This window comes from Entelurus aequoreus, linkage group LG03 (genome assembly GCF_033978785.1).
Source record: "Entelurus aequoreus isolate RoL-2023_Sb linkage group LG03, RoL_Eaeq_v1.1, whole genome shotgun sequence".
Classification (NCBI taxonomy): Eukaryota; Metazoa; Chordata; class Actinopteri; order Syngnathiformes; family Syngnathidae; genus Entelurus; species Entelurus aequoreus.
The window spans coordinates 77,540,290-77,550,817 of NC_084733.1; the positions used below are offsets into that span (position 1 = coordinate 77,540,290).

Consider the following 10,528-nt stretch of genomic DNA (forward strand, 5'->3'; position numbering starts at 1 on the left):
ACTGTATCCCTGCAGACTGTATTGATCTATATTGATATATAATGCATGTATTGTGTTTTTATGTTGATTTAATTTAAAAAAAAATTAAAAAAAATACAAAAATAAAAAATAAAATTTAATTTATTGCGCGGCCCGGTACTTGGGGACCACTGATTTAGAGGACAAAGACGTACCTGCCTGTTTCCTGTCTTTCTTGCAGGCGACTATATGTTGACGACATTCACGCAAACTATTTATGTCCAAATGTTTAATGATCGTGCTGCTATCATAATGTTGTCAACTGGTCTACTCGAGGTCGTTTATTTAAACTAAAACATAAACATGAAAACGTACTTTTACACGGAAGATATAACTGTGATATTTAATCAACTTTGTGTACTTCAAAATAAAAAAAATATTTAATTGTAAGATGTAATAACGAGTCGACGCATTTCCAATTGAACTCGAAGGCAGCGAAGTGATTTGCGGAATACGCCATAATTAATACGTCGTATGAAACGTAATGATTATATATGATCTCACCTTGGGCAAACGTCACAGTAAGTTACGTGTGTACTGCAAACATTTGGACATTCCTTGCCATTCTTATTTTGGATAAAGTTATCACAAGTAAGGTGTCATTGTGTTGATTTAAAATGGCAAAAAGCAACGGAGACCTTGTGAATGAGGCCATTGAGCTGCTGGATAAGTTCAATGCTGGGAAGCAGAGTTTGGATGACTTCATAGAAGATGCCGTCAAGGATCTGCAGGTAAGCAAGTATGAGAATATAAATACAAAACACGTCTTAACGGTGCCTTGCATGATCACATATAAGTCAAAATATGTGCTGTCAATGCATTTCAGTGGCAAGAATAACCCATGCTTATATGACATTTTTAAAATAAAGATACCTCCTTTACTGCATACATTTGGTAGAATATGGAACCTCAGCATAGGAAGTTCATTCTTGATCTTGTCTCTGGATGCACCGAGTACAAGAAGCTACTGGAGGTAGTCGTCAATCCTTTCTATGGCCAGGGGGGGAAACTTATATCCAAATGTTATTACAGCCATTTTGTTGGTAAGTTGGGAAAAAAAACATTGGTTTTGGTTTTAAATGAAAATGACTTACAGTTGTCGTGTTTGTGTTGCTTTTTAGTGATATGTTACCTCACCATATTCTACTTTGAGGACCTTGGACTTCAGGAATTCAGTAACATTGTGAAATCTCTGGACATTAGGAAAATGCACAATGTAAGATGATTGTTGCATTGACAAGACAAGGTGTTATGATGCAGTGTATAGTATTAAATAAATACCGGTACCACAATTGTAAGTGTAAAAGTCAGTGCTTCTTACAGTGTTTAGGTTATCAGAGAAAGCCCACCACAGGTATATATACTCTACACATATGTTCTTGTTTGTAGTTCCTGGGCTTCTTCTTTACAAACCTCACCACTTGGATACAAGATGAATGGAATTGCATCTATGATATTGCATATGTGAAGGACCACTGGATTGCTCCTCTGTTAAGGTAAGAAGTCAATGAAGACTGTTTTGAAGCAATATTCTCTAGACCAGGGGTCGGGAACCTTTTTGGCTGAGAGAGCCATGAAAGCCAAATATTTTAAAATGTATTCCCGTGAGAGTCATATAATATTTTATAACACTGAAGACAACTAAATGCATGCATTTTTAAGTAAGACCAACAATTTTAGAGTATAATAAGTTTCTTATTCTTTTTAATAACATTGCTATTCTGATGCTAACCAATAATAAACAAAATACTTCTTACCATTATTGCGACTTCTTGAACAGGTGCGGTAGAAAACGGATGGATGGATTAAAATGCATGAGAATGTTTTATATTTTGAACGTTATTTTTTAACTCTGTGATTACCAGCGGAATTATTCATTACTTATCGTGTTAAGCAATGTCAGCTAAGATTTATCTGATAGCCAGATGCAGTCATCAAAAGAGCCACATCTGGCTCGAGAGCCAAGGTTCCCTACCCCTGCTCTAGACAAAGAACGCTTTCTCTTCTTTGTCTTTTAGAAAGCGCAATGAGATTGAGGCCCTCATGGAGAAGCTTGCTGCAAAAGAATCTGAAGGGATCCAGCCACATAAAACTCCATGCAAAACCACTAAGTTTGAGGCGTTCTCGTTTGTTAAGCCCAAACCGCTATTTCCACCTAAATCTACGCCCAGTCCTATCGTGGAAAAATACAAACCAGTCAGCTTCATCTAATAAATATTTGTACGATCAAATGAATTTCAAGTTACATAAACTTATGTACTGCTATTGTTTTTAAAGATACCAAAGAGCACGTACAACACTCCAAAAGAGATTCAGCTGTTAGAAGTGATCAAGCAAAGGAACCATCAAATGACTGAGGTATGAATAATATGTTAAAGAGTAAAAAGTTAAGTTTGTCATAATTCAGCTTTATAATGTCGTTTGAATTATTTGATTTTCTGGCCACTGTGTTGACATAGTATATTGTTTTTCTTTGAAGGAGTTACTGCGCAAGAACAATATGACACAGTTCCGGTGTACAAATCTGACAAAGTCTGAGCGCACACAGGTAGGTACTAAAGCTGTGCAAATTGTAGACAAATATTACATTTCACTCATTAAATTGAAGGTGCTATATGTATGGAAACTGTTTTAAATTGTGACTTTCTACACCTTTGTATTGTGGTCACGCCAAAGCTTTTCATTAGTCCTGCCAAATATCACCCAAATAATAACACCATACCAGTTTTACATAAAAACTGCTAATTATTGAAAGGTCAGTGGCTAATGAAGCTTAGTCTCTGAACAAGGGGACTAGGATTCTAATACCATTCAAGGTGAATGGTAACATGAACAATTTTTGTTTATTAGAATGTATGTATTATTACAATCATATTGATGTTATGTTGTAATAGTGTCAATATTCATTGTTAGTGCAATACTGGCCCATACAGTGTCAGACAAATTCAAATCCTTTAACAAATGTAAAAGACTCCCATTTTTTGAGACAAATAATGTCATAAACAAACATTTTTCAAATATTTTACTGATTGTACGTCATTTATTTTTTCAAAACCTGGTAACAGTTTAATCTAAAATTCTGTCTGAGTGTATTTTGAAGCAGTCTTCTTACTCCTCTTTGCACTGATGTATGCATTGACCTGATCACTGACCGTACAATAACCTGCTCCGCCTTTCAGATAAACTTTTGTGGTTAAAGTAAAGGAGCATGTTCACTCAAAATAAATTATGTGATTAATCTGAAACTACATGATTAATGCGATAATTTTTTGTGAAAAATTACAGATTTTTGACAGCCTCAATAAATAATGCGATTTGTTTCTTTGTACAGCTTGCCACAACACTTCTTAATTCTGCAAGCTTGTATACATATTTTAAAACAGTTATTTATCGGCACTTGGCTAAATCCCCTTTATTGTTTTATGTATCTAACAGCTGTGAGTCTCATTGTGCCACTGTGTAGTTTAGTGTATTACAATACAAACAAAGTTACTCTATTACATAAAACTATGTTTGCATTACTGATCATTTACCAAGTACCTGTGTATTGCAGAGAGTGCTGTACCAGATAAGTGAAGAGTTGGAGTCAAGGCTTAAGTTTGACTCCATTCATTACGTTAAACCTCCTCCCATTAAGGTGAGAATGCCTTATTCTTTGAACAATTAGACTAGGTTAGTGGATAAGAATTCAGTACAATATTAACTCACCGCACATGTTTCTGTTTTTTGTTAGAACGTCAGTCCTATCAAAGTCAACACTGCAGCTATGCTGAGACGGCGGGCTCTGTATGACCGCCATATGGAGGAAGCGCTGCAGAGGTGCACACTCTCTATCAGTCAGCAATTTCGAACCTTTCATTTAGGATTGCTTACCGTTTCTTATATCATGTTACAAATATGTTTTTAAATATAAAATGAGCATAACAGCCCTTTCTTTTCCCATGTATCTAGAATAGAGAGTCTGGTGCAGGGAGCACATGAGCCCTCAGTCTTGCTTCAGAGGCAGAGAGAAATGCGTGAGAGAGAATTTCACGAGAGGTGGGCCAGGATTGATCTAAACCATGCCGATGCTAATCTCAGCCATTGGGAGGCCACTTTGGCCCGCACACAAACTGTAGAACGAAACAAGAAGGCTGCTCAGCTAAAAAAAATCGAGGTAGGTGCAAACACTAGCTGTCAACAAGAAGGAACACCAACTAAAAGTGTTTTAGCATGTGTATATAGTAGACTTTGCATGCAGTTGCAATTCCAAGACATTAGATGGCAGACATGTATAGACCAGGGGTCCCAAAACGTTTTGACTCTGGGGTCACATTGGGTTAAAAGAGTTTGGCCGGGAGCTGGACTATCTATTTGTGTATGTACAGTCAAACCTGTCTATAGCGACTACTCAAGGGAAAAAAATAAAGTGGCCGCTAGAGACAGGTGGCCACTATACGCAGGTTGGCCACCATTTTAATTTCCATACATGTTGACCTTTAAAAAATGATGTATACATTTACGTTATGCATGTATCAGGAATTGCAGTAAACTGTTTGTAAAATACAGTTTTGCAAGCTATTATATTTGAGCCTGCTCATTATTGCTCAAGTGAATGGGATGATGTTCCCATTCATGCCAGACTTTCAACTGCGCAAAGCTTAGCAGAGTTTCGATGAGACTTGCCAAGTGCCGGCGCGGCTGCATGGTATAGCTACTTGCGACCCCTCCGTTGGAATACCCGTTGCGGCCACCGCAAATCCAGTTTAAGAAATGAAATTTCAAGGGCCGGTATGGCAATTTACTTATCGGTGACCGCTATACGGAGTCAATAAACTGTTTTGGGATGCAAAATGAGTGTCCGCTGGCCACATTAAACAATATCAATAGATCGATTTATATTCCTAAATTTCAAGTATATTGATCTGTGCTTGGCAAGTTTGCCTTATGGAAGATAGGTATCGATCCAAGATCTTTTGAAAAAGCAATTGATCAATTCTATCAATACTAGAAAAAGGAAAACATTGGATTTAAGAAGGGCAAACTTTATATGTAGTTTAGCACTTTTAATAGTAAGGACGCTAAACGTTAAATCTATTTTGGCTGTCTGTGATGTCATCAAAACAAATGGCGGATAGCTACAGTGGCTGAAAGGTCATAAATGCAAACGCCACAAGACAATATCATTAATTACAACACAAAAACTTTCGACAGCATACGACACAACATGTTAATTTAAAGCAGCACCAAAACTTTAAGCCACAAAATATTAAAGATTAAAGATTAAAGATACCAATGATTGTCACACACACACTAGATGTGGTGAAATTTGTCCTCTGCATTTGACCCATGCGACCGAAACGAAAGTGACATCCCAGCAAATTACTGATTTTTTTATTTATCTTGAGAGGCATGTTCCATTGTGGGTATTGACAAGTGGTTGACAGGAAATAATGCCCACAAAGTGCCCCGTCTCTAACTTTGTGTCATCTGGGATAGGCTCCAGCACCTTTTTGACACTGCACAGGACGATGGACTAAAATGTGAATGTTGGGTTTTTGATATGGGCTTTCTTGCAGGCCTCCAAACGCTGTCAGAAAAATGCACAGAAAAAGCTGGAGGAAGTAAAAGAGAAGAAAGACCTGGTGCACAAAGTGATAGAAAGTTACAATAACTCCACAAAAGCTAAAGAGAGGGTGAATAAATTCAAGCAAAGTGCTGGTAAGAAAAGTATTTTTTATGTACTATTTGTTCCTGATTTCTCCTTATAACCGAACCATTCTATTCCATAGTAAAAGAATTCGCCGAGCACAATCAAGAGCTCGTTCGTCAAGCACAAGAAGAAGCCAAGGCAGCGCACATCAAGAGGTTGGAATTTATAAATGAAGTCCACACCATGGAATGTCTTCCTACCCATCGAAACAACACATTTGATGATACGGAGGTGAGTGAGAGATTGCAAAGGATGTAAGATAAAAGTTTACAATTTGTCATTGTTTGCCTTTTGTGTTAGATTGCAGGCCATGAGCTGCTGTCAGAGATGTCCCATGTCGAGCTTAAGGAGCGTCTGTTTCTCACAAAGGAAGCAAAGATTTACGAAAAGCAGGCCAAGCGACAGTACATCCAGGAAGAGAAGCAGCGAAAGAAGACGCAGCTGTCGGAAAACATGGACACCGTCATCCTCCAGAGTAGGGCTATGGCGAAGGCTGCTGCCATCAGGTCAGCAAAATTACAAACTCTAAATTTTGAAGCAAGAATACATGTGTCAGTTAGAGTTGTGTTATGTTGCAGGAAAGAGGGAGAGAAACAAGCCAAGCTCCGATTGCAGAGGGTCGCTACTCAGGACAAGAAGGTCTTGGCCTTGCAGAAGAAACTTGAAGAGGTGAAGAAAGAGTGCCAGAAACTAAAGCAAAGTGAAAGCAACGTTAATAAATCCCCAAAGCAGGCAGCATCACACACAGTTGAGACCCACAACGAAGTAAATATAAAATCCACAATGAATGACTTGTTGTCTGTGCTAGTGTTAACATTGTCACGGTCATAGTAAATATTGTTATCTTGTTTTGACAGGATGGAATGCAGAAAATGAATTGGGAGGACTTGGAGAAGCGTTTAGAGCAGTACATCGGGGGGAAAGACTCCCAAAGATAATATTACTCAGTGGTGCAGAGATATATACTTATAAATAAGTTTGTTATTGTGGTTGCAGTGTAAAACTGCACTACTGAATAAGTGCTTAAGCAGCATGTTTGATGGAGATATTTCATCAGTGTTACCCATTAATGCATTTATTTATGATGGATTTATTTATGATGGCTCGTCACGTGCGACCTGTTCACTTTTGTTCATAACCGCATTATAACGTACTTGGTCTGCCAGAGAATATGAGGGTGGCGCTGGTGGTATAGGTGACCGTGTCACTATATTAAGCCCGTTTAGCGCTCTCGAGATACTGGTTTAGATACCGGTACTGTTTTGTTTTTTTTATAAAGCGACTAGCACTGAATCTAGTGAAGATTTTTTGGGCATGAAAGTTGACCACTGCTAGTTGTTCTTTTCAACAAGCAGAGAGTTATGCTGTTGGCCCCTCCCCCTCTAAAAGAACAACACAAATGTGTTTCACATGTTTTTACTCATATTTTGCTAATGCGTCATGGCTAATTAGCAAACTATGAACCGTTGGGAAGGACAGCACCTTTTACCATCATCACCCAACCTGGCATTGTAGGATCGTGGCATTGTTTTCCTCTTTCTCAAGCTCATCAAGACATGGACAATGACAAGATGGTCACGAAGTGGATCCCAGAAGAATTCCTGCAGGAGTGCATGAAGGCTTGGCAGCAAAGCCTGGGAAAATGCATCAGACTGCTAAGGGATTTATAGTTTGGCTGTAAAATACAGTGTAGCATTTTGTAACACCAATCCTGGATTTTTCTAAACCTATAAACCTCATATGATATAATTTAATAAAAGAAGGGGCCATTACCAACAGTTTTGTGGACATTTGACAGTGCTTATTAAGCTATGTTTTAGAACAGGGGTGTCCAAAGTGTGGTCCAGAGGCAATTTTTGCCTCGCACCTCAGTTTTTATTAGCCCAGAGCACATTCTAAGGACAAACACGTTGAGGATTAGAATTTAAAAACATTAAACATTCGATGTCCAGCAACTTTTTGCATCCTAACGCTAAGAAAACGGAAATGCTGATTATCGTTCCTGCTAGACATTTGACAACCAAACAATTACACCAAGCGACTTTGTCCGATTTTTCCACCACTGATGCTGAGATTATTCATGGGTTTCTTACGTCTCGTCTTGATTATTGTAACATATTATTTTCGTGTCTCCCTATGTCGAGCATTAAAGATTACAGTTGGCACAAAATGCAGCTGTTAGACTTTTGACAGGAACAAGAAAGTTTGATCATATTACGCCTATACTGGCTCACCTGCACTGGCTTCCTGTGCACTTAAGATGTGACTTTAAGGTTTTACTACTTACGTATAAAATACTAAACGGTCTAGTTCCATCATATCTTGCTGATTGTATTGTACCATATGTCCTGGACAGAAATCTACGTTCAAAGAACTCCGGCTTATTAGTGATTCCCAGAGCCCCAAAAAAGTCTGCGGGCTTTAGAGCGTTTTCTATTCGGGCTCCAGTACTATGGAATGCCCTCCCGGTAACAGAGATGCTACCTCAGTAGAAGCATTTAAGTCCCATTGTCATGACGCGGAGTCAAACCCACGTTTCCTCTGCAGCTGGAGCTGCAGGCACCTCTGCTAACCCCTCTGCTGGCAGCATGCTCAGACACGCCTCTGCTCGTGCTGAGCACAACACGCCCACACAGCAACAAGCCTGCAAGCAATCAATGATCAACGCACCTGGACTTGATGAGGGGGAGCGGCATAAAGACCAGCGGACCCGAGGAACCTTTGCCAGAACGTCGCTAACCTTCCAGTAAGCATCACGTCTGGCATTCCCTTTTCCCAGTGATTTCCTCGTCCTTGTGGTTGCTCTATCTCTCCGTGTTTTCCTCCTGGTTCATGCCCTTTTGTATTTCCACAGTGACTCCCCTGTCCTCCGTGATCGTGCCTTGTCACTCGATACCCATCCGGATTCCTGACTGCTCTCCCCGATCCACGACCTCCCTGCTCGGAACCAGACCACGCTGCCCTGCTCTTGCCCACGACCTCTTGCCTGTCCATGAACTGCCTCTTCGCCTTGCCCCTTTGGATAACGATGAAAGATACAACCAACATTTGCTGACAACAACTCATGGTAACATTTACATTATTAATTATACACATAGTCAACACTCATTCACTTTGAGTAGCATACACACGCCACATATTCATCAAAGGTTGAAAACCGCAGTCCTGCCCTGGTTGTCGCCTCCTTCCCTTCTCTGATATACAACACCCATTTTAAAACTAATTTGTATATTTTAGCCTTTAAATAGACCCCTTTTTAGACCAGTTGATCTGCTGTCTCTTTTCTGCTCTGGCCCCCTCTCCTGCTTGGAGAGGTTATCAGGTGACCACAGATGATGTGCTAGCTGTTCAAAGTCGGGACCCAGGATGGACCACTCTTTCTCCCCTGCTGGTCTCCCAATGGACTGGACTTTCACATGAAGTCGGGACCCAGGATGGACCACACCTTATGCATCAGTCGGTGACGTCTCTGCGCCCCGACTTGTCTACATGCAATATGATCTCCTGCTGGCCCCACTAAGGACTGGACTCTCACAGTATTAACCGTACCCACTCGGCATCTATTGTACTGGTCAGCCAAGGGGGTGAGGAGTCCCCACATCTGCGGTCCCTTCCAAGGTTTCTTGTTCCCATTGAGTTTAGTTTTTTCTTGCCCTGATGTGGGATCTGAGCTGAGTATGTTGTTGTGGCTTGTGCAGCCCTTTGAGATATTTGTAATTAAGGGCTTGATTGATTGAACTTAACACAAAAAACTACGAAAACATTTTACTGTCACAAGCCCCCCCACCCCCAAAAATGGGACCTGAAAACCAAAATGGCCGACGACCTGTGCGTCTCACTGTTCTTTGATGAGTTCCGTGCGTTCCCTTATGATGAACATGTGTACACATTTCTTGCAATAAATGATAAGTTTGTGAGTCTTCAAAAACATTTCATTTGGTGGCATAATATTAGTATAGAGCACAAGAAATGTAATACCTCAAGGGGGTTAGATTAGGCAAGACGATTTTGTTCTAGAGCACAATGTGTACGCGAGGCAATCCAAAGTGCTTTACAGATGCATACAATTTATGAAGGTGAATGAAATCAGGAGAATATGAATAATTTGCTTTTTTACCTATAACAGTGTTTCTCAAACTGTTACTGGAACACAAGCTCCATCTGGTACGTCAGAATTAAATATTGTAAAGACATGACTCGAGCCATTATCAAAGGTTTATCAGCCTTCAATGGAAGTCGTTAAAAATTTGACTACTGTAGACTAGTCGACACCAATGTAAACAAGACACAAACAGAACCGTCTAACTCCGACATTTCTATCAATCAACATGCATGGGAACCGAATGTTCTCTACATTCACCGTTTACGTCCACCCTTTTTCAGCCTCCCAGCCAAACAACGCACAGAAGACATTTAGACAATATATTCAAAAACAGTGTTACTCTTCAAACTGTGTAATGTTACAGTGGCCAAAAATATGAAATATACTTTAAAAAAAAACCTCTGCTTTGTTTTTAATGAATACTTAGGCCTAGTATGCCACTGTATTTTGATGTTGGTCATAATGGTGGTACTTGGAGAGCCAAGTGTTTTCTGAGGTGGTACTTAGTGAAAAAGGTTTGAGAACCACTGATCTATACATCACAAAGCTAAGATGTGGATGTTTCATTCAGATATTAGCATATGTTGACCTACAGTACATTGTATATCTTTCATGTAAAAGATGTAGCAAAGTGGCCCTGCATACTTACATTTTTCTGTATGTGGCACTAGCTAGAAAAGGTTTGGACTCCTCTGTTTTAAAACGTATTATGTAAA

The 10,528-nt window shown here is 39.7% G+C and overlaps 1 protein-coding gene across 5 annotated transcripts; it reads left to right on the forward strand.

Moving 5' to 3' along the window:
- The first annotated feature begins 303 nt into the window (after positions 1–303).
- Positions 304–7,469, forward strand: LOC133646892 (cilia- and flagella-associated protein 99-like). Of its 5 annotated transcripts, none has more exons than XM_062042787.1 (15): positions 304–749; positions 917–1,061; positions 1,140–1,234; positions 1,408–1,514; positions 2,037–2,214; positions 2,296–2,376; positions 2,498–2,566; positions 3,572–3,655; positions 3,752–3,837; positions 3,970–4,174; positions 5,577–5,718; positions 5,790–5,941; positions 6,011–6,216; positions 6,289–6,475; positions 6,568–7,469. In XM_062042787.1, the coding sequence occupies exons 1-15, from the start codon at positions 636–638 to the stop codon at positions 6,646–6,648; spliced, it is 1,932 nt and encodes a 643-aa protein (XP_061898771.1). In that variant the 5' UTR covers positions 304–635; the 3' UTR covers positions 6,649–7,469. The 5 variants fall into 5 exon arrangements, with proteins under 5 accessions (XP_061898771.1, XP_061898773.1, XP_061898772.1 ...); XM_062042789.1 differs by having other exon boundaries at positions 304–539; positions 647–749; positions 888–1,234; XM_062042788.1 differs by having other exon boundaries at positions 304–539; positions 647–749; positions 917–1,234.
- Positions 7,470–10,528: the final 3,059 nt, after the last annotated feature.

What these genes read in the sequence shown, in the direction of transcription:
- LOC133646892 (XM_062042786.1), top strand. Translation starts at nt 636, where the DNA reads ATGGCAAAAAGCAACGGAGACCTTGTGAATGAGGCCATTGAGCTGCTG. An exon ending in TTAAACCTCCTCCCATTAAG is followed by an intron (nt 3,656 to 3,751) that starts GTGAGAATGCCT and finishes GTTTTTTGTTAG; the next exon opens with AACGTCAGTCCTATCAAAGT. An exon ending in TAAATTCAAGCAAAGTGCTG is followed by an intron (nt 5,719 to 5,789) that starts GTAAGAAAAGTA and finishes TCTATTCCATAG; the next exon opens with TAAAAGAATTCGCCGAGCAC.